This window comes from Echinops telfairi, unplaced genomic scaffold, assembly GCF_000313985.2.
Source record: "Echinops telfairi isolate 266 unplaced genomic scaffold, ASM31398v2 ScPeMD7_23;HRSCAF=83, whole genome shotgun sequence".
In the NCBI taxonomy this organism is placed as follows: domain Eukaryota; kingdom Metazoa; phylum Chordata; class Mammalia; order Afrosoricida; family Tenrecidae; genus Echinops; species Echinops telfairi.
This window is the reverse complement of record NW_022103920.1, coordinates 42579947-42603330: the sequence shown is the minus strand read 5'-3', so window position 1 is coordinate 42603330 and position 23384 is coordinate 42579947. Positions and strand designations below refer to the sequence as shown.

General features: G+C 44.0%; 2 protein-coding genes across 4 annotated transcripts in view; one reads left to right on the top strand and one right to left on the bottom strand.

Annotated features, from left to right (window-relative positions):
* Positions 1-4061: 4061 nt before the first annotated feature.
* On the top strand, positions 4062-22940 carry PMPCB (peptidase, mitochondrial processing subunit beta). 2 transcript variants are annotated; one of them, XR_006679983.1, is made up of 14 exons: positions 4062-4178; positions 6276-6416; positions 7087-7173; positions 7536-7665; positions 13557-13755; positions 14292-14371; positions 15572-15684; positions 16478-16621; positions 17387-17547; positions 19000-19085; positions 19166-19254; positions 19432-19507; positions 19591-19705; positions 20440-22940. XR_006679983.1 is itself a non-coding variant. In XM_004702610.3 (13 exons), the coding sequence occupies exons 1-13, from the start codon at positions 4077-4079 to the stop codon at positions 19653-19655; spliced, it is 1473 nt and encodes a 490-aa protein (XP_004702667.2). In that variant the 5' UTR covers positions 4062-4076; the 3' UTR covers positions 19656-19914. The 2 variants fall into 2 exon arrangements, 1 of the variants encoding a protein (XP_004702667.2); XM_004702610.3 differs by lacking the exon at positions 20440-22940 and having other exon boundaries at positions 19591-19914.
* DNAJC2 (DnaJ heat shock protein family (Hsp40) member C2) overlaps positions 19908-23384 on the bottom strand; it is a 34030-nt gene continuing 30553 nt past the window's right edge. The window contains exons 14-17 of one of the 2 annotated variants that reach the window (XM_004702611.3): positions 22615-22715; positions 22412-22519; positions 20402-20556; positions 19908-20035 (exon numbers count right to left, since the gene is read on the bottom strand). In XM_004702611.3, coding sequence (XP_004702668.1) covers positions 19961-20035; positions 20402-20556; positions 22412-22519; positions 22615-22715 — 439 coding nt within the window. In that variant the 3' untranslated portion in view covers positions 19908-19960. Of the gene's footprint in view, positions 20036-20401; positions 20560-22411; positions 22520-22614; positions 22716-23384 lie in introns of both variants that reach the window. The other variant, XM_045289038.1, reaches the window with a different exon arrangement.

Sequence of the window (23384 nt, the reverse complement as noted above, 5' to 3'; positions counted from 1 at the left end):
GGTCAACAGAATAGAGGTGAGAGAGAAAAGTGGGAGTCAGACCATGAGAGGCCCTGTCTGCCATACAAATGTGCCTTCCCTTTGTAACCATGGGAAATTAGCTGGGAAATTTTCCCAAATGGAACCGCCTTGCTAGAGTTGCATTCTAAAAGGATCCATCAGATATGCATGTGAAAAATCTGACCATTAGGCTCAAAAAAGGGTTGATGTGGATGGAGGTGGGAAAGGGGCAAGAGATGCACAAACCATTCCAATCTTAATGTGGGAAACACAGAGTAACATGTAGGGCCAAGGCAGTGCATTCTAGTTGGACAAGCTGGGACGGAGATGCCAATGGGCTGTTCAGGGCAATTGTCCAGGAGTCAGAGAGTGAAGTGGGACTGGAGCTAAAGAGGAGGGTTTGGGTAGAATTGCCAGGGGTAGAAATGAGAGATGATATCATAAGAGAGAAGGCCTAGACTCAGGCCCAAACTCTGGGGAACACCAACGTGTAGGTAATGCGGTATTGTACTTAAGAACACAGACTTGTGAGCCAGACAGCTGATTATTAGCAGCATGAGCTTTGTTGTTATTGTTGTTGTTAGGTGCCATTAAATCAGTACCGACTCACGCGACCCTATCTATGTACAACAGAATGAAACACTGCCCGGTCTGTGCCGTCCTCACAATCGTTCTTCTACTTGAGCACATGGTTGCGGTCGCTGGGTCAATCCATCTTTTTTGCTGCCCTTCTACTTTACCAAGCTATCTTTCTCCAGGGACTGGTCTCTCCTGATAACCTGTCCAAAGTACACGAGACAGTCCCACCGGCTTGCTTGTAAGGAGCATTGTGGCTGGACTTCTTCCCAGATAGATTTGTTTGCTCTTTGGGCAGTTCGTGGTACTTCGAAGATTCTTCGTCACCACCATAAATGAAATGCATCAAATCTTCTTCAGCCTTCCTTATTCAATGTCCAGCTCCCACCTGCCCATAGGAGGCAACTGTAAATACCCTGGCTAGAGTCAGACACACCTTAGTCCTCAAAGTGACATCCTTGGTCTTGAACACTTGAAAGAAGTCTTGGGCAGCAGATTGACCCACGGCAATAGAGCATCCTCCGACTGCTTGACCGCTGCTTCCGTGAGCATTGGTTGCAGATCCAAGCAGGATGACGTCCCCCACAACTGCGATCCTTTCTCCATGTCGCACGATGTTGTCTACTGGCGGTCCCGCTGTGAGGAGTTGGGTTTTCTTTGTATTAGCATGCCCTAAGACAGGTTATTTTACCGCTTTTCCATATCTGTAACATGAGCAAAACAATCGTACCTATGTCGTAATTAAAATAGAGCTTGCTATTTTTAGTTTAATTAAGGAATATGTGAACAAAAACAATCTGTTTTATTGACCATGCAAAGGCCTTCTGTGTGAATCATAGCACATCAGGCATAACATTACAAAGAATGAGAATTCATGTGGAACCTGTTCATAAACCAAGCGACAATCCTTCAAATAGAACAAGGATACTGAATGGGTTGAAATCAGGAAAGGTGTGCATCAGGGTTGTATCCTTTCACTATACTCATTCAACTTGTATGTTGAGCAAGTATTTTGAGAAACTGGACTATATGAAGAAAAATGTGCATCAAGATGGGAGGAAGACTCATTTAAAACCTGAACTACACAGATGGAATAGCCTTGCTGACTGAAACAAAGAGGGCTTGAAGTACTTACTGAAGAAGATCAAAGACTACAGCCTTCAGTAGGCAATATGCCTTGACACAAGAAAACGAAATCCATGACTAAATCAATTGTCAACATTGCAATAAATGAATAAATCCCGAAGTTGTCTAGGATTTCATTTTCCTTGGATCCACAATCAACCCTCCTGGACGTAGTAGTCAAGATCTCAAACATGCAAAGCTGCTCCACAAAATCTGTTAAAGTACAACTACTGGAGCATGGAGTTTGTAATCAGTTCAAGCGCATGTGAAAGCTAGACACTGAGTAAGTAAGGAAGACTGAAGGAGAATCAGTACTTTGAATTATGGTGTTGATGAAGCGGATTGACTATGTGGACCACCAGAAGAACAAGGAGCCCTCGGAACACTGGTGGTGCTGCGGTTACATGTTGGGATGCTAACCTCAAGGTCACCAATCACTCCGCCAGGGAAAAAGATGAGGCTTTCAATTCTTGTAAGAGTTACAGTCTCGGAAACCCCCAGGGGCAGTTCTGCTCCGTCCATTGGCAGTCAGTTGTTGTTGTTTTTCAGTGGTGTAGTAAGGAATCCCGTTGGTATCAGACTTCTAACAGCAAGGTCAATGGTTCAAACCCACCAGCAGCTCTTCAGGAGAAAGATGAAACTATTTGCTCACGCGAAGATTTACAGCCTCCGAAAGCCCACAGAGCAGATCTATTCTGTCTTCCAGGCTCGCCATGAGTCGGTATCGACTCCAGGGCAACGTGCTACTAGAAAAATGAAGAAACCTGTCTTGGAAGAAGTACAGCCACAGGGCTCCTAAGAAGAGAGAATGGTGATACTGCCCCAAATGCACTTTGGACAGTAATCAGGTGGGATAGACCCTGAAGAAGGATATCTCGGTCTGTAAAGTAGAGGGTCAGAGCCTAAGGGGAAGCTCCTCAGTGAGAGGGACTGACATAGAGGCTGCTGAAATCGGCTCAAACACAGAAATGATTGTGAGGATAGTTCAGCACTAGGGTTTTGTTCTGTTGTACATAAGGTGGATTTGAGTGAGAACCGACTCAATGGCACCTGACAGCAACATGTAGGGGAGACCACGAAGGTGAAGGAGAAGTGTGGTAGTTACATAATCTGTTGTCAATTTGAGACTTTAGAGGGAAGGGGTGGAGTTTTAGCCTGTCAATCAGGTCGCAGCTTGATGACCTCATTAGAGGCACTAAGGAGATAAATAGCTTGCTGGAGGCAGAACACAGGCTCACTCCCTGCAAGACATTCCTTTTGAGAAGACCCGCTAGAGCCCTGGAGCTGAAGGAGCCACGTGGAGACCCATGCCAGTGCTGAGATGCTTACATCTCAGTCACTGGATCCACAAGACTTTGCACCCACTGGCCTGTGATCTTCCTGCATTTGGCATCATTGCATGTGTTTCATGAGTCTGAAGAGGGATTTATAGATTGGTATCGGGCATATGGGCTAATATAGGACTTATGGACTTGATTTGGGGTAGGCTGGAATGTTTTCTCAATATTCAATTGCTCTTGTATATAAAGATCTTTCTTATACACATATACAAGTGTCTATTTGTTTCTCTAGTCTAGCCAGACTAACACAATAAGGTAGTATGAGAAGTAGCTGAGAAACCACGAGAAAAGGCAATTTTATGGCAAACCCACCAACAGGAGTGTAAGCGTGCGCGGTCTGTAAAGTTCACCTCTCCCAGCAGTTCGTCCCCTGGCCAAGAGCACTTTCCACACAGACCTCCACGGTTTGAAGGGTCCAACTAGATTCTTCTTCCACCATCCATCACCCCTAGCTCTCCCCGAGAAGAGGCCTTTTTCTTTTCTTTTTTATAAATCGTTTTATTGGGGGATCTTATAACAATCCATACAGAAATTGTATCAAGCACATTTGTACATATGTTGCCATCATCATTTTCAAAATTTTCTTTCTATTCTAGCTCTTTTTTCCCCTCCCCCTTCCACCCCACCTCGTGAACCCTTGATAAATTGTAAATTATTATTGTTTTCATATCTTTCTCCTTTCACCCACGTTTCTGTTGTTCGTGCCCCTTTAAGATTTTTTTTAAGGGCAATGACTCACGGATTTCACTCCCCCCTTTTTTGAATTCATTCCACCTTACAGTGGGATGATAAGTTGTACTTCTAACTCCTCCACGTCTGTTCCCTGCACACCGTCGGCTGTTGATAAAAGAAATGGATGGTACAGAGACGTCTGCACACCCTGGTCCCCCTGACTACGGTACTATTATTTTTGGCTTTCGTGCCGTCGCGCGGACTGTCATTCCCAACATGACCACAAGGCGGAGCCCCACTGCTCTCTCTGGGACAAGTTCCGGCTGCCCCGGAAGCACATCGTCGACCCCGCCCCTAGCAGGGATGGCGGCGGCAGCGGCGGCTCGAGCGGTCCTGGTCCCGGCGCTACGGCGCCAGCTGATGGGCTTCACCCGGAGGCGTCTGGTCGGGGGCGCCGCAGGCCAGGTGAGCGTCGCCCCACGTGTCGAGGCTTCGGCTTGGGTGGCGCGGGGAAGTGCGGGGCACCAGGCTTCATCAGTTTCATCCCTGGGCGCGCGGGACCTGCCCGTGTCGGTGGGGTGACCCCGGTGGCCCTCCTCATCCCAGAACCAGTAACTGAGGGGTCGTTATAGAGCGTGCGCGAGGGGGCGGCCACAAGTTCCTGGGAGAAGTTCCATTACAACAGGCTTTTTGGAAACTCTGGTATGCCCCGGCATGACTCTGCTGCTAGCCTTAAAACTGGGTGGCCATCACTTGCAGCGTTAAAAAGGCCTGGCGACCGGCTTCCTCTAAGCATCCTTCCCAGAGAACCCAGCGCCGCCGTCCGCCCCGCACTCCTGGGGCAGCATGCATCAGATCAGAACCTGGCCCAAAGCTACCAGCCGCGGCATGCTCACCACCAACAGGCGGCTGCTTGCTAATTAGGTGACACTGGTGGCTGAGGCGGCGCTTCTGTGGGGCTTCCTGTGACCCCAGAGAGCCGACGACGAAAACTGTCATCGTTGGCTCTCTCTTTTTTCTTAGAGCCCGTAGCTTTCTTCAAAGGATTTGGGACTTCAATCTCATTTTAAAGAAAAGAGAAGGCGAAGAGTCCCTAACAACCAATCACTTCAGCCAAGAAACATTCTCTTGGGCACCTGCCCCTCTTCCTTGCTTCCTTGTTCAAAGTTTGCTTTCTTTGAGCATTGTAAACCGAACTCTCATTTTTATGCAATGTGGCCCTTGGTGGTGGTGTATGCTGTGCATGGAGTTGCTAACCACAAGGTCTTGGGTTCGAACCCTTTGGCTACTTCATGGGTGAACGATGAGCCTGCCTACACCAATGAAGATTTACAGCTGTGGAAACCCACGGGGCCAGTTCCAGTCTGTGCTCTAGGTTTCCAACGAATCGAAATAGACTGTAACAGAGAATTTTGGTTTTGAGCTGTATTTTTTTCTCCTTGTTTTCTTTGAGGGGTGGGGTGGGTTAGCCGTTTGCTGTATCCCTTCATATTGAGCATGAAACATTTTCAGGAAAGTCATTGACCAAGTTTATCACAAAGCTCCCCAAAGGGGAGTGTTGCTGAGTCGATTTCAACTCGCAGTGGTCCAGTGTTGTACTTGTGAGGGGCCATTGAGTCCGTGTGACTGATAGGGACCGATGCACAACAGAAGAAACTGACTGGCCCGCGCCGTCCTCACACTCCTTCTTCTAGTTTAAGCCCATGGCTGCAGCCGCGGTGTCAGTCCATCGCATTGAGGGCCTTCCTCTTTTTTCTTTTTCTTAAAAATCATTTTATTAGGGGCTCATACAACTCTTAACACAATCCATACATACATCCATTGTGTAAAGCGCATTTGTGCATTCATTGCCCCCTTCCTCTTTTCATTGCCCTTTACCCACCATGATGCCCTTTCCCAGGGCTGGTCTCCTGATAACCTGCTCAAAGTACATGAGATGAAGCCTTGCCATCCTTAACTCTAAGGAGTAGCCTGGCTGTACTTCTTCCAAGACAGATTTGTCGGTCCTTTTGGCAGTCTGTGGTACCTTTTAATATTCTTTGTCACCATAATTCAAAGCATTGACTTTTCATCAGTGTACCTTTTTCAATGTCCAAATTTCACGTGTATATGAGGCGATTGCAAATACCATGGCTTGGGGCAGGAACATTTTACTCTTCCAAGTAACATCCTTGCTTTTCAGCACATTGGGGCCGAGTAGGGTACTCTAGAGCAGAGTGGAACTGCACCTCAGGGTTTCTAAGGCCGGTTAGTCTATGTGGAAGCAGAAGGCCTCCCAATTTCTCATGAGGAGTGGCTGGTGGGATGGGACCGCCCACCTTGTGGCGAGCAGCCCCGTGGCCGCTGGCCCACCTGGGCTCCTTCCCTGAAGGAAGAGCATGCTCAGACTCACTGCCGCTGAGGAGAGTGGCTGGTTAAGGAAGCAGTTCCTCCCGGGCAAGGGAGCGAATACCAGTGGGCTGAAAGTTAGAGAGTTTATCCTGGAATGTGAATTGGATTTCAGCACTTACTATGGGACTCGGAATGTGTTTTCCTTTCTTCCTCTGTCTCTCACCCTCCCAGGCACTGCATTTTGGAGGCGGCAGATTGAGAAGTACACAGGCCGCGACACAAGTTGTGCTGAATGTGCCTGAGACCCGAGTCACATGTTTGGAAAATGGACTCCGAGTGGCCTCTGAAGACTCTGGGCTCTCGACGTGCACGGTGAGTGACTTGGACAGCCCTCGTTTGCGTGGCTGCTCTTGGCAGAGGGCGAGTTGATGCCTTCCAGCATCGGCTCTTCCGGGATGCGTGGCTGCTGGCTGAAAACTGGTAGCTGTCTTTTTGCCTTGGCATATGCTCAGCGTTTTGTGCTTTCCCCGGTGAGTCCTCCATATCTAGTGCGTGGGTTCCTTGTCTCCGTGTCTTCCTCTGGTTCCCACAGCCTCGTTCGAGCAATGCCATTTTTCAGCCATGCTGTCCTGTGTGATCTCTGAAACACTCCTTTGCAGCGGCCATTACTGTGCCTGTTTGACAGCTGAGCAAGCAAGTTCAGTGGTTTTGTCCAAGGTTGTGGAGCTGATAGATGGCAGAGCCAGGAGTTGGGCCTCCATTTTCTGACAGAGTGGCCACCTGCCTATGGCAGTGAGTGAGGCTGAGAATCTGGGTTCAAGGGGGAGCTGTTGGGGAGATGTGTGTGTGTAGCACCCGGCAGTGGCCTGATGACCAAAATATGAAATTCCTCAATCCATAGAAATGAACTGGCAGTTCACCCAGGTCCAGAAAACCTAGTGTACAGATTAAAAGGAGACCATCCCCACCTCCAACCCCATTCTCACCCCCAAAGAGGAAGGAAATGCCTTTCTTAACCCGATTGCTAATTGGACACCTGCAGGTTGGGCTTTGGATTGATGCTGGAAGTCGATATGAAAATGAGAAGAATAATGGAACTGCTCACTTTCTGGAACATATGGCTTTCAAGGTGAGTTGTCAGATTCATTTGATAAAAAATGCACTTTTTATAAGAGGCACTGAGCGTAAAATCTCATTCTTCCAAGCCAGTGTGCCGTGTCTCATTTTTCATTACTTTTCATTAAAAAATATCCTGTCTAGGACAGGAATCTGAAAGGACCGATGCTGGCTTTGTAGAGTTGAAACAAGGATTTCTTCTTGGCATGTGAAGGTTCTGGGCGACTACCATTTCTGAAGCCTGCTGGACTTGAGAAACCAAACTTGGCCCCTTTCATGAAGCCACTGTGGGCACTGCCCTCTGTCTTCCTTATCTGAAGTGGTGAGCCGATGAGAAGGTGTCAACATCATGTGTTTCCCTCCCTTGTATTTCAGGGCACCAAAAAGAGGTCCCAGTTAGATCTGGAACTTGAGATTGAAAATATGGGGGCTCATCTCAACGCCTATACTTCCAGAGAGCAGACTGTGTACTATGCCAAAGCGTTCGCTAAGGATTTACCAAGAGGTATTGTCACATGTCTTACTGCAGTTAGGTCGCTTTCACCAGATGGTCAGAAGTACCTTAGTACTGTTGATATTACGGCTTGTGAGGGTCTTTTGATACCTTCTGTTGAGTGGACTTGGACTCCAGACGAGCGCCATGTGAAATACTAACCCACAGAAATAGGAAGGCATGTGCCCAATGCTGGGGGAAGAGACACCCGTTTTTGTTTTTTCTCTGAGTATGACAAATAATATTCAGTATGTAGAGACTTGGAGACTTGTGTCAACTGGGCTCTCATACTGGAGCCAAAGGTGCTTCCTCCAGAGCCATCCTTATGCAGTAAGATATTGTTAGTCATTTTTATTTTATTCCTTATTTGCCTAAAATACTATTTATCTTGAGTAAAACATGCAGATATTTACTTTTAAAAACCACCAGTGATTCTTTTTATATTAATAAAGTAGATTGGAGATTTTACTCTTGTTTTGTAGACTTGAAAGAACGAATTTGGCACCTTGGCATGGCAGTGTGTTACAGTTTTGATTGCCCAGTGATTTCAGTGTTTCTTCTTTGTTGTTGAATGTGCACATGGCAACATACATGGAGCAGAACATTGCCAACCTGGAGCATTCAGTGGCGTTGATTCTGTTCTTCAAGCTGTGCCACTGTTCTCTCTCTTTCCCAGAATTGCTCTTCCCCCATTAGCACGAGCTCACTGCCTTCCAGACCTCCTGTCTCACCTTTTGAGTTGCTCTTGTTAATTCGATTCCATATAGATAGTTCCTTAGGCAAACATGCTGTCAGGGCAAATATTCTTTACTTAATAAGCCAGGGTACTGTTTGGTTTAAAGACAACTTGAGAGGATACACACACACACACACACACACATATACACCTACTATATATTGTAGTATAAATTATATTCTACATTTGTATTTTATTACATATCACATACGATATGTAATGAAGGTTACCAATGTCAAAAAAATATTTTCTTCACTTGCTTCTATTCATTTCCTCATGACCAGTTCTTCATTTTTCCTTCCCAAAATATTGGATGCCACATTTGGAGCTATGAGGAATTCTTAACTACCACGGTAAAGTGTTGGGTATGGGGGGCCCCAGCACTCAAACAGGTCCTCAGGAGCAACGTTGTGATTGTGGAATATATTAAAGACAGACAAACAGACAGACAGACAATGGGGCACAGGGGCTCCTCGTCCCATGTCAGGACTGAGAGAGTGGGTGTATTTTCCAGTGGGTATAATGGGGCTTACAGATATTTCATAAGGGAGGCACATCATACAGCCAACATATAACAATATCAATAATCGGTATCATAAGCGGGTAACATAATAAATCAGCAATGAGGTTAATAATCATCGTCTTGACCTATCGCTAATTGACCTGGACCCTTCCTCCCCATCCCTTCCCAGGGGTGGTCTCTGATCAGTATCAGCAAGAGATAGCGAAACAGTTTGCTATAGAACTAATTGCTCTTATCTACACATAAACTTCAGGCATAGTGAAGTAGCCAGACACAGAAATGACTCATCTATTATGGTATCATCTTTAAGACTGCTTCTTAATGGGGGCACATTATTTGCCCTGGAGCCCTGGAGTGTATTTGAAAATATTTCTATCTCCAAGCAATGGAGATCTTCCTCAAAACAGGGCTAGTTTTCTATGTCTGACTGTGAGTGCAGAAAAAAGATCAAGTACTTTCTCCCAACTCCTCAGTTTACCACAGTCAACAACTTGAACTTTCATCCGCAGTCACACCAATGGGATGTAAGTTTTGGTTCACCTTGCAGTTGTAGTTGTGGTCCTGTGGTTCCAGAGGTTTAGCCAACCTCAGTAGTACGGAAAGTCTGGATTTTCTTAAGATTTGTGGAGCATCATTTTCTTCCTCCGATGAGGATTCTTCTGTAGAATCTTGGATCAAATGCGCTTGGAATTTCTAAAGGAACGGTTAATACACAAAACATTTTCCCAGAAGAAGAATTCACTGTAGACACGTCTGAGTTTGTGCTAACAGCGAAGTGCTTAATCATTTAGTGAAAGACTTAAGCTTCAAGGCTGCCCGTGGGAAGGTGGTCAGTTGGAACCTACCCAGCTTCTCCAGGGAGAAAGGCCTGGCAAATTTGCTTCCCCGAGGATTGCAGCCACTTCTGCTTTCTCACCAGGGTCGATGAGTCAAGATCAACGGACGGGACCCAGCAGGCGCATCAGCACAGTTTGTGTTCATTGATGATGTTGATACTTTGCACTTCTAGTAGGCTTTCACTCCTCTCGTTTAAATGGCACTTCACACAAGCTGGTTTGTATGTTAGAGATTGTGGCCTTGTGTGTGGACGTTAGAGGAGTCTCCTTCTTGGAGGAGAGAAAACTGAGGCTCAGGCTGACTTGCCCAAGATGATAGTTTACCAGGGGCTCAGCTGCAAGTGTCTTCAATTCAGTCTACTGACTCACTGCATCCGCTGGCCTTGCCAAAACCACGAAAGAAAACAAAAACTCCATCCCCTTTAGCACAAGAGAGTGTAGCATGGTTCCCTGACATTAGCGTTTAACAGTAACATTGGAGGATCTGCTGGTTTGAACTACAGAAACCATCGCTAGGCCTCTTCACGATTTCCTTAAGTGTTTGTCTCAGAAATGGTTCAGGACCAAGGAAGAGCACTGGACCGGTGTCTTTAAGCGGTCACTTCCCCGGGGCCCTCCTTTTCCGGGCTGACCCAGAGGAGAGCAGGGAGAGGCGGAGGGAAAAGGAGGAGGAAAGCAAAATCCTGTTGCTGGGTGTCCCTTTCTCGGCTCCTGGCTGATGAAGGGATTGTTTCCTAACTCAGGGAAGCCTAGTTTGGGAGTAACAGTCAGCCATTTCTCCTTCCTTTTGGGGAATGTGTATTTTTTCTGATAAAAAATTGCTCAGCATCCTAATAGGGTATTCTTTGCTTCACTCTAGGGTTTTTAAAATTTAGGGTTATTTTTTGTATAAGGATTTGAGGGGTTCATAAGCTTCCTCAGAGCCGCTCTTGAGCCTTTGTCTCATCTTCCTGTTCAGTTTTTGTCCCTTTCTTCAGATGTTAACTGCCGGTCTCTGCTGTCATCACTTATTCATCCGTGGCTTTGCTAATGGCAGGAGGCTAGCCAGTATTGACTACATGGGTGAAGTTTTACTAGATTAAGTGGGAGGAAACTAATATATAAGTGGTTCATCAGGGGAACTTTTTTTGTTTTGTTTTTAATCATTTTATTGGGGGCTTGTACAACTCTTATCACAATCCATATATACATCAATTGTGTCAAGTACGTTTGTACATTTGTTGCCATCATCATTCTCAAAACATTTGCTTTCTATTTGAGCCCTTGGTATCAGCTCCTCATTTTTCCCCTCCCTCCCCTGTGCCCCCCCCCCCATGAACCCTTGATAATTTATAAATTATTATTATTATTTTGTCGTATCTTGCATTGTCCGATGTCTCCCTTTACCCACTTTTCTGTTGGCCGTCCCCCAGGGAAGAGATTATATGTAGATCCTTGTAAACTGTTCCCCCTTTCTACCACACCTTCCCTCCACCCTCCCGGTATCGCCACTCTCACCACTGGTCCTGAAGAGATCATCTGTCCTGGATTCCCTGTGTTTCCAGTTCCTATCTGTACCAATGTACATCCTCTGGTCTAGCCATATTTGTAAGGTAGAATTGGGATCATGATAGTGGGGAGGTGAGGAAGCATTTAGGAACTAGAGGAAAATTTTATGTTTCATCATTGCTACACTGCACCCTGACTGGCTTGACTCCTCCCTGCGGCCCTTCTGTAAGGGATGTCCAGTTGCCTACAGATGGGTCTTGGCAACTGCACTCCCCCTCATTCACAATGATAAGAATTTTTGTTCTTTAATGCCTGATACCTGATCCTATCAATACCTCGTGGTCACACAGACTGGTGTGCTGCTTCCATGTGGGCTTTGTTGCTTCTCAGCTAGATGGCCGCTTGTTTACCTTCAAGCCTTTAAGACCCCAGATGCTATATCTTTTGATAGCCAGGCACCATCAGTTTTCTTCACCACATTTGCTTATGCACCCGCTTTGTCTTCAGCGATCATGTCGGGAAGGTGAGCATCATGGAATGCGAGTTTAATAGAACAAAGTGTACTTGCATTGAGGGAGTACTTGAGTGGAGGCCCAATGTCCATCTGCTACCTTAATACTAAACCTATAAATATATGCACATAGATCTAGTTCCCCATCATCATATATAAATACATTTACATATGTACATGCCTGTATTTAGACCTCTACAAATGCCTTTTGCCTCCCATTTATTTCCTCTATTTCCTTTTACTTTCCTCTTCTCCCACTATCATGCTCAGTCGTTATGTGGGTTTCAGTCATTCCTCTCGGTTACATTGCCCTTGATCAATCCCTACCCTTCTTACACCCTTGTTGCCACTGATCTTGGATCACTTGTTGATCCCTTGTCCCTGGGTTTGTTAACACCACTTCCTTTCCTCCACCTCCTCCACTTCCATGTCCACCCGGAACCATTGGTCCCTCCCGTTATTTTCTCCTCCAGATTGTTTATCCAGCCTATCTTATTTAGATAGACCTGCAGCGATAATAATAATACGCACACAAAAACAAGACATCAAAACAAAGTGAGAAAAGAAAACAAAACAATGACAATAACAAAAAAAAACCAAAGACAAAAAAAAGAAAAGCCTGTAAATAGTTCAAGGTCTGTTTGTTGACCTTTAGGAGTGTTTTCCGATCCAGTCTGATGGGGTGCCACACCCTGGCCCCAAAGTCTATTTTTGGTACTCCCTCGGGACTTTGTTGCTCTGCTCCTCTTGCTGTTCTGTTGCACGCCCTTAGTGTTTTGCCTCGCTGTGGCGGGGTCAGATTGGGCACAATTTCCACACTGTGTCTCCAATGTTGGCCCCTTTAGGGCTATGGGTCCGTGGGGGATGTCGTGGCTCATAGTGGGGCTGACCCTAAGGTCCTCTCTGTGCATTGGCTACTCTGAGTGGGCATATTATCCTCAAGGCTTGGTGGGCCAGGATGTGCTCCACTTCCTCTTCCTCCCCCTTCATTTGCTCCCATGTGCTCTGATCAGACATGTCCCTCTCTCCTAGCTGCAGCTTCAGTGCCGTCCTCTAAGGTAAATTCTTCTGAGGGGAGGGACAGCTGTCCACGTAGTTGGGATAGGGGCTGGCCCCTCAGACCTCTCTACTGGTTCCCTGCTTCATGCTGGCATGTTGCATTCACATCTTGGAGCACTGGGTTGAAGTCTGGTCCCTCTTTCTCTGTGGAGATACAAACAATACCCTCCTCCCCATGGGTGGGTTAGTGCTCTGTGCCCCTGCTACCCATTCCTTTTTTTTTCCCCCCCTCCTTTTTAGTTGGCTAAAAAGTTGTGCCCCTGGATTTTGTCTGGCCCCTGCCATACTACCTGGACCTAACCGCAGGAATGTTTGTGTACAGTAGCTTTTTCCAGGGGACCATTTTAGATCATGGCAACTCTTTGCTTCCCGGTGTAGCAGCTTCTTTCCTGGGGGACGTTGGTAGTACACACTTCGTGATGTGGGCCCTCCTTCTACTTGGTGACTCTCCTCCAGAACCACGCGCGTCACGTGCAGGTTTTCAAGGCAGTGTAGAACTGGCTGTAGTCATTACAAAGTGAAGGAGCACCTCCCGCAAAGGCAGGCCATTTCTGAAAGCTCTTCAGTAGCACAGTTGATATTGGAAAGTGTCTTTTGAGCTATATAGAATGTAAAGACAATTTGTTTCTTAGTCTAATTATGTAAACAGTACTGAGTGATAGTGTTATGGTTTCCGATAGTGGTTTAATAGATTTTAATACTGGAAGTTAAGATTCTTGGCGTGTTTTCTTCTATTTTCTTTTCCACCAGCTGTAGAGATTCTTGCTGATATCATACAAAACAGTACATTGGGAGAAGCAGAGATTGAGCGTGAGCGTGGTGTGATCCTTAGAGAAATGCAGGAAGTTGAAACCAATTTACAAGAAGTTGTTTTTGATTATCTTCATGCCACAGCTTATCAGAATACGGCACTCGGACGCACAATTTTGGGACCAACTGAAAATATCAAGTAGGTCTTCTTCGTTCCCAGGTCTTCTTTTTGAGAAAAAAATTGGGTTGTGAAAATTAACATTCAAAAAGTATGTTTCATAATATTATTGTGAAGTAATGAATAATGCCTCGTCACCAGTAATTTGACTGACATTGTATCAGCTGTAGTTTAGCTTCGTCTCGTTCCCAGGTATCTGAGCTCCCAGCTGCTTCTGGAGGAAACAGTAATGGGTATCAAATTTGCCTTTTTTCTTGCTCTAAAGCCTGCAAGTTCCCCAGTACATGCTGCCCGTGTTCTAGGGGCACAGGGTTTAAGAGCTTAGTTGCCAACAGAAAGGTTGCTGGTTCACACTTACCCAGCAACGTTACAGCTGCTCCTGTGCCTATAGCAGCCTAGACAAGCCTATGGTGCAGTTTTACTTTGTCACATGGGGTCCCTGTGAATCAGAACAGCCCGAACAACCTATAGTCTTTGATTAGATTGACCTCGGAAAGTACCTTTGAGGGCCAATGTCATGTCAAGTATATTATATGAAAGTGCTCTTCTGTTTGCAGGTCTATCAGTAGGAAGGACTTGGTGGAGTACATAACCACACACTATAAGGGGCCAAGAATTGTGCTTGCTGCTGCTGGAGGTCAGTCAGTTGAAGTTTGTATGAGTGTCATAAGCCGTTGGAGTTAGTTTCTACGACACCTACCAGTTTGATCTGTTGGGAGATGCCCTATGAGTTTTGAATTTACGAATTAAATGGTTTGTTTAAATTGTGTGAGGGGAAGATGGAGCACTGCCGCCAGAATTCCCTTTTTCATTTATGGAAAAATTTACACATCTTTAAATACCTAAGTGTACATACTCAATCACCTTCTTCCATTTAGTGGATTCTGATGGTGACCAGGTAGAACTGTCCCCGCGGGTTTCTGAGACTGCCTTTATGGGAGCAGCAGCTGATGGGTTTGGGTTTGATACGGTGACCTTGTGGCTAGCAGTCCAATGCATGACCCACTATAGCCATGTGGGAATTCATTTGCAAGAAAAGGACAAATGAGTGACTGTGCTGCAGTTACTCCTGGATAGTGACCTAGAAGTTGAGAATCTTGAGATTTTTAATGGTTTGAGTGCCAACTCCACCTTTGATCAAGTGCAGTGGGTATGTTGTCCACTCATTCTTTTACTTGTTCATTCCCTAGCTCTCTTCGTTGAATAGTGGGAGTGTAGAGGGAGCCATGAGAGAGCATACTAAGAATCCAAACATGTGCGGGCATCAAGAGAAGGCTCCTAAGGGAGCCCATGAAGGAAAAGTGACACCAGATTGTGCCCACTTTCCCAACAGTGGAATTGAAACAAGCAGTACTTTGAATTCACATCCAGTTTTGCTAACGCACATTGAAACTAGGAGGGTGTCCTCTTGTTCCTTGGTAAATTTAAATTACAATAAAAAATTACAATTCTAGTTTTGAGTAGACGTTTGAACTAAGTACTTAAGGAGTATTGGAGTTGGGGGGTGGTGCTTCTGAGGGTGGGAACCCACGCAGTAGGCCTGGGTTTGGTTGCCCAGCTAGTGCAGCTCAGGCACCACCATCCCGTCAGTGCATCTCCTTGAGGGCCTTCCTCTTTCTCTCTGACCCTCCCCTTTTCCAGACTGGCCTCTCCTGGTAACATGCCCACCGTTCGTGGGCTGAAGGGACTTCTAGGGAATGTCAGTTGTTCACGTGTGACCTGTACCACACGGTGCCTCCTAGAGCTTACTGTAAACTGAGGGTTGGCAATCTGTGGTTGGATTTAGATTGAACGATTTGCTGTTGGCTGCATGTGAAAATGTTTTTCTTCAATGTAGGCGTTTCCCACAATGAACTGCTTAAGTTAGCCAAGTTTCACTTTGGGGACTCTCTGTCCAGCAACACAGGAGAGATACCAGTTCTGCCTCCCTGCAAGTTCACTGGAAGTGAGGTAGGACAAGTCTTTCCTAAGCTAATATTTGGCTGTGGGTTTGTGTCGTACTTATGAGTGGGCAAAATGTATGTTTTCTAATAGGAAAAAAAAATAAACCAAAGCCTACAAAAGGAGAATAAGATGGACCGATTTGCTGACATTTCTACCTATCCCATGTTATTTAACCATCTATTTTACTTGCTTTTCCTCAGGAAGCAGAGTTTTTAAGAGCAGTGTTGTAATTTGATTTTTTGAATGTTTTAGCTTTGGCATTTAAATATTGTAAGGCATACAAGTAATCTCATGCTATTCGAATGTTGACAGGCTTTCACATTAGGGGTGCTCTTAGCTAAGTTCCGCCCAGTGTGCACTGTGGGAGTACTGGCCACATCAGATCTTGCATGCAATCTGCTCCTTAAGGCTTATCTGGCTTGTCACACCAGGGATGATTCTCAAAGTGTAATATCCAGGAAGAGTTCTGAAGTTGGCCTCTGCATGGAATTATAGCATCAGCAGTACATATATCAACCTGTCATGCCAGTGTTGGTTTAAATGAGAAAAATTCACATTGACAAAGATTAATACCCACCAGTGAAACTCTTTGATCGTGGTGAAATCTGGAGTTTCAAATAGAAGTCTGGTCGTGAACGTGGTTTTTTCCCCTTGTGAAATTCTTTTGGATTAACTACAAACTGTAACAGCCTTTACGGTTCTTAGTGAATATTTCCATGTTAACTTTGCCGTTAACCTGACTGACGAATGTATTTAGCATGCCCTACAATGTTTCTCTTAACTAGTCTCCTTTAACTAGATTCGTGTGAGAGATGACAAGATGCCTCTGGCACACCTTGCGATCGCTGTTGAAGCTGTTGGCTGGGCGCATCCAGACACTCTGTCTCTCATGGTCGCAAACACACTGATTGGCAACTGGGATCGCTCTTTTGGCGGAGGACTGGTAAGGTTCCTGTGCTAAGTGGAAGCCCCATGTTCCCAAGTACAGTTGTTCTGAAGAATCTGCCCTTGTCAATGGCAAATGGAACACTCTGTGAATTTTAATTTTTAAAATGTCAACTGGTTCTTGACCAGAAATTTCTTTTGCTATGTAGTTTGTTAGTGGGGTAATGGACAAAATTTAAGGACAGATCAGTTAGTTAATATTACTCTATCACTGTTAATGTTCTGATTTTAACCATTGTACTTAAGGGTAAAGGACCGTAATATCTGCAACAGACACTAACAGTTCAGAGCACTATGTATAGAGAGTGATAAAGCAAATGTAAAATTGTCTTAAGTTACTAGGGAATCTGCATAAAGGGCATATATATGGAGTCTTTGGTGATTTCTGTAACTGTTATGAATTATTTCAAAATATAAAGCCTATCTATTTGTACTCAAAGATTAATCCAAAACAACTTCATACAAATGCCTGATATTTTACCTGCAATATAATTTTGAATATGTAGGTAGCCAATACTCCTAAAAATTCATTTTAGAAGTAGGAGCAGTTACTATATTAGCCACTGATTTTCCATTGAGAACATTTCCCAGGATGTACTGGGTTGCACGGCACACTGAATTATAACTTCCAGTTATTGAGATGTTCCGACATAAAACTGAGAACTCAGCCTCGTAGGGCAGTTCACTATTGGCCTTACTTTCTTTCTGGTATTTTAGACATGTACCCAGAATTCTCCTGGACTTTTGTTTTCTTTGTTTTTAGAACTTATCTAGCAAGCTGGCCCAACTCACCTGTCATGGCAACCTCTGCCATAGCTTCCAGTCTTTCAACACTTCCTACACAGATACAGGATTGTGGGGACTCTATATGGTTTGTGAACCAGCCACCATTGCAGACATGCTACATATTGTTCAAAAGGAATGGTGAGAAAAAACTGAGTAATGTGTCTTGTGTAGGATTCCTTTTAGGCTAGTTTCTCTTCTTTGTTATCGGTGATTTTGTTTTCACATTTAATGAACCAAACATGAACAGTGGCTGCCAAATTTCGAAGCTAACTTTTTGTTAAAAGAAAAAAGCTAACTTTTTGTTAAAAGAAAAACTTTTGTCGAAGTGAATAGGAAGAGGTGTCAAGTAGACTCAAAATGTTTTCTAGCCATAGGTGCTGTTCCTACAATCATCTGTATTGAAAAAACTGGTTGCTAGGTGTGATTCCCTTTTACACCATGCATTTCTCCTTTCCTAAATCCTTGCTAGTTTTAAAAGAAATACCTCATTGCCATAGTCTGTTCCAACTCTAGAGGGCAGGGTAGAACTGCAGCGAGCCGAATCTTTCTCCCAAGGAGTAGCTGGTGGGTTCGAACTGCTCCCCTGGTTAGCAGCCCAGGTAACTCACCTTAGTTTGAGGACATCCATAGGGCTCTGTAGACAAAACGACCTATAAAGAAGGATCCTTTTGTTTGAGAAATGGTCTCTCTTGGTTTTCTTCTAAGCCTCCTATGAAAACTCTTTAATTTTTCAGAAACTGATTATTCAGATAAAAGATCTCAAGAAAGTTTGACATGTTTAAATGCCAACTGGAAGTTGCTGGGAGTGGGGTGGGGCGGAAAGTCTGTAAGGTATCTTATCTGGCTTGGAAAGGCAGTGTTCTACAGCTCAAGTTGCTATTGCTGAAAGAAAAGTGCAGTGTTTTCTTCAAGACTAGCATCTTGAGCCAATGGACAGAAGCAGAAATGTTGAGGGGTAATAGAAAACTCTGGTTCCTTTATATCATCACTTCCCCAAATCTCGAACACTGGGTTTAGTTATTAAATTCAACTGTGTTCTTTTGAAAACCCACTGACCTCTGGGCCCATCCTTTAGATCAGGGGTCCTCAAACTATGGCCCACAGGCCACATGCAGCTTGCTGAGGACATTTATCCAGGCAGCTGGGTGTTTTGGCCCCATTTTGTTTTTTACTTCAAAATAAGATACGTGCAATGTGCATAGGAATTTGTTCAGTTTGTTTGTTTTTTTAACCTATAGTCCGGCCCTCCAACAGGCCTGAGAGATAGTGAACTGGCCCCCTGTTTAAAAAGTTTGAGGACCCCTGCTCTAGATTATCAGATCTTAGCAGGGGGATTTAGTCTCAAAGATTACAGCATGTCTGAACACATGAACTAATTTTTCTATTGTACTGGGACCTTTGCCTATCATTACACAAATTGTCTATTTTGAGAAATTAGCAGTACTAGGGGAAAGTGTAGCATCAACAGTATGCTCTCTGCCTAACTGTAGGGGCCATTACTAACTTAACATTTTATGAAGATGATGACCTTTTAAAATCATCAAGCTCTCATTGTTGGTTTAGTATGTAAATTTTCCAAATGTCCTTTAGGATGCGGCTCTGTACAGGTGTCACCGAGAGTGAAGTTGCAAGAGCCAAAAATCTTCTGAAAACAAACATGTTGCTGCAGCTCGATGGTAAGAACAAAGGCGGGCATTCTCGTTTCATATATGGGTCTGTGTTCTAATACTTAAGCTTTCCCTTTCCCTTTAAACAGGCTCGACTCCCATTTGTGAAGATATTGGCAGGCAAATGTTATGTTATAATAGAAGAATTCCCATTCCTGAGCTTGAAGCAAGAATTGATGTAAGTAGTCTTGAGGTAACTTGGGTCTGGTATAAAAAAAGATCCTTGCTACAAGAATCCTTGTATCAAAAGGTAAAAAAATAATTACCCCAAATTCAACTTAAGTTTTCAATGTTGTTGGCATAGAATTTGCTTTAGTATAAAAAGCTGATGCTAGTAATCTCTTCCTTCTTCCAGGCTGTCACTGCTGAGACAGTTCGAGAAGTGTGCACCAAGTATATTTACGATAAAAGCCCAGCTGTTGCTGCTGTGGGTAAGTCTAGCTCTTACGTTGAACAGTGGCCAAGTGCACGTCTTTCCAGTCTTTGTTTTAATCATCTTCTCTGTAATCCTTAGGTCCCATCGAGCAACTACCAGATTTTGACAGGATTCGCAGTAATATGTGCTGGGCTCGTGGTTAAAGTGATCCTCCAAACATTTTCAACACTCATTTGATAAAACTAGCAGACAGGTATGCAAGGTTTACGCTGTAGTCTTTTTGGGAAAAATAAAAATGAACATGCTGAATTTAGAAATTTGAATGAAATGCATCATTCAAAGCTTTCAAAGGCTAAGACAACTAGCTGTCCTTCCCACTGCATTATGCTAGTAAATTACCTTGGCAGCAGCACTCTCAGTCACCATAAGTATGATTTTAAGAATAAAGCTTTGTACAATGTTTTCAGTTTTATTATAAAAATGCACACACAACAAGATGGTCACAGAGTCATTTCTTGGCTCTGCTTGCATTCAGCACTTGCTCTTGAGCAGCCTTCTTTGCTTTGACCATCTCGACGAGTTCCTGGGGGTGGGGCGGGGGGAGGGAGAGAGAAAGGGGTCAAAATTTATGAACAGACCGCGCAAGTATGTTTGCATCAAATTGGGACAAATCCAGGAGGGGGCTTTTTAAAAGCTTAGGGGAAAATTATCTTACCATTTTACTTTTTCCATTAACTTTTTGGAGCCCCCTCATAATAGTGACAATACCTAAGGTCAGTTTCACTAATTTTAAGAACTAGGAAGGTTTCTTGAGAAATTTCTAGGTTGGATATTACTTATACAAATGCTGGACCCATGGCTACTGCTGACATTACTGGCCAAGTACTTAATGGAAGTGATCAAATGCCAGCACCAGTTACAATTTAAGTAGTGATGGTATCGATAGAACCTTGTATCGCTTCATGCAGTCTTTCTTTGTCCTGCCAGGCACTGCTTCCGCTATCTTCTCCCATCTCTCAGGCGTATTTACTGGGTAGGTTTTCAGAGCTTGCTCCAAAAGCTTCTGCTCTTCCGTCGTCCACGGGGTGAGATCTGTGCATGGAGCTGCTGAAGAAAAATGTTATTTGAAAGAAAACTTACTCTAATTGCCAAGTGCCCATTCAACACTGGAATAAATAATGCTGAACTCACTTTCAGAAATGAGACACATCAAAAAGTCAGTGCTCGTGAGAGATGGAAAAAGGCTTATGCTAATGAATTGCAGAAAATTAAATATGTCAAGGTCTTTTAAAACACAGTTTAAACCTGATTTATAATGCTGATCTTTTATAACCTAATACTTTACTCACTAGACCTCAAACAAATAAAAGAAAACCCATATAAGGTGATGGTATAGTTTGGCTAGTGAAGATTAGGACAGGAAAAAAGGACTCCCTCACACTTACTGAAGGCTTCAGCTGGATCAACAACCATTCCCATTTTACAAAAACATGTTGGAACAAAATGAAGCATCCCAGCTCGCTCTGGAGGCAGGGCAGCAATTACGGTTAATGTGCTACCTGTTCACACCCTGAAGGCTCCGGAGCCAGTGTTGAGGACCACTGGGGCTACGGTTACTCCATATATCACTAGTAAACATCTCACACGTTTTCTAGGAATACATTCTTTTTAAGGCTGCAAGTATACACAGCCAACACTGTACTGACAGTGGTCCTTGTAGGAAAAACAGGAACGTTAAACGGTAGGCAGTTGATTTGGCTCTTTGGTTAGTAGCTGACACTGGCAGGCAGTTTCAGATCATGCAGTGAAAATGCAATAGCAAAAAAAAAAGAAAAGAAAATGCAATAGCACCTAAAGCATAGGTTTCCAAATTTATTTTGTCAGAAAAATAACTCCGCATTCCCTGGCAATGAAAATGGTTCATACTATATCCCATAATCCAGGAAAAAGGGAAGATAGCTGTTATACAGTGCCCTTTTTGCTCCTGCACCCCTAGGGGGGGCGGTATTGCCCACTTCGGGAAACACTGACCTACAATATCAATATTCTGAAATTTTATCCTCAAAGATTCTACTTAAGCCTAGAAACCAAAGTTTTCTCCCAATTTAAGAAGAGTGACAGGTTGAAAACACAAACCCAACGTATTCAAAACGGCACATGTATAGAACCTGGTTGTGTGTTGGGTTTCGATCTGTAAGGTAGCATTCTGAAACCACCAGTTAGTATTCAAGATAAGGGGAGAGACTGAGCTTTCTATTCTACTGTCATGAAGGCCTCAGATTCACGGGGCAGTTCTACCTCGTCATATAGGGTCATGGCAGTCAGTGGGTTTTCATAGTTATCTGGAATTAAAGAATTGAAAAGCTTACAAATTAGCTTTAAAATTCCAAGAAGCCCTTAGTTAAGTTGCCTCTTAATTAGTCTGGCCCACCTCAACACCACAGATATGCCTTTTTTGTGGAAAAAGATGGAAATGTCATGTTCCTCTTGCTCATCAGCTTTTATACTACCACCATAAAAACATGTTTGCAGAATTCCTGTGCACAAGTCCTTACAAAGAGGTGAAGGCCTCCTGCCCTCCCTGGGCTCCCCCCACCCCCACGGGAAAGTGAACTGCTTGAGAAACCGCTCTGAGGGTCTGCCTCCATCATGGAAACAAGACCCAGCAACATGGTTAATAGTATAACAAATGTTGGATTTTTAAAAGGGTTTAGGACGGAGTGCTTATCCCTGAATGTTGTATATTTTGTGGATGGTTTAAAAGAACAAAACCCAGGATCCCCAAATGTGAACGTGTTCCTATCTGCTTATTCTCCCTTCTATCCCCAAATACCCTGCTTGCGTTTTGCACTGATTAGTAAAATCCACTGAACAAAACATAGCCTAATAGCATCTGAAAAGAATGAGCTACAACATCTGATTAGTTATGAGCATTGTGGAAAATGCTTGCTTTACAAACCTTCGAACCGTTCTGAAGGTGTTGCATCATCTGTTTGAGGTACCACTCCGTGTTCCTTTTTAAATTTATCAAAAGCCTTTTTGTTTATGTCATCTTTTTGATGAGGATCTGAAAAATGTTTTAATGCATTAAAGTCCTTAAAATTACAGATTTTAAAAAGTATTAAAGATAGCAAAGAAATTGATTTCTCACAACTAACTCACCAAGTTTTTGGAGACTCTTTGCTTTGCCAATAACGTCCTTGGCATTTCTCTTGACACCAGATGATGAATGTATGTTCATGTAATTGGCAATAACTTCCCATCTACAACAACCAATAGAATAGTTTAATGATGGCTACAGGGTAAAAACAACAAAAACCAGCACCCTTATTTTTTATGGCAGGAGGGAGTTAGTTGAGCTCAACTAGTTAGTTCAACTAGTCCTATAGGTCTGGCTCAACTAGTGGTATAATTGCTACTACTGCCTATAGTTTTCCATGTTTAAACAATGGTATATTATCTTGGAATAAAGTTTGTACAAAACCGTATAGATTGTGTGATAAAACCATGCAATTTTGTATCGAATACAGTGAATCATGAGAAACTGCTGCAGTTCCTCATGTATAGATGGAAGGAGGCCAGGTCACAAAGATGAATTCTAAACGCAACCCCGATAGACAAAGTAAGCTCCAGTATGAATTGGGAAGCAACAATGGAGGAGCAGGTGGTTTCCCGTTACAGAATAACTACAGAACGTACAGCCCAGTCTCTACCACAAGCCATGACCAAATCAACCAGGATGGCGGGCAACATGTATGTTTCCAGATCTTCAGTTCTGAAAAACCGAACCATCTTGCAGTGTGTGTGTGTGTATGTAATGGAGAAGACCAGCAGTTTCCATTTCAAACTTCCACTGTGACACCAAATTTTTGCATATTGGGAAGTTTCTGCTATGACCAATGCTGCTAGTGGGTGTTAGTCTACATTACCTA

Coding starts and splice junctions, on each gene's coding strand:
- PMPCB (XM_004702610.3), top strand. CDS start 4,077: ATGGCGGCGGCAGCGGCGGCTCGAGCGGTCCTGGTCCCGGCGCTACGG. Junction 19,086..19,165: donor CATGTTGCTGCAGCTCGATG/GTAAGAACAAAG, acceptor CCCTTTAAACAG/GCTCGACTCCCATTTGTGAA. Junction 19,508..19,590: donor CCCAGCTGTTGCTGCTGTGG/GTAAGTCTAGCT, acceptor TGTAATCCTTAG/GTCCCATCGAGCAACTACCA.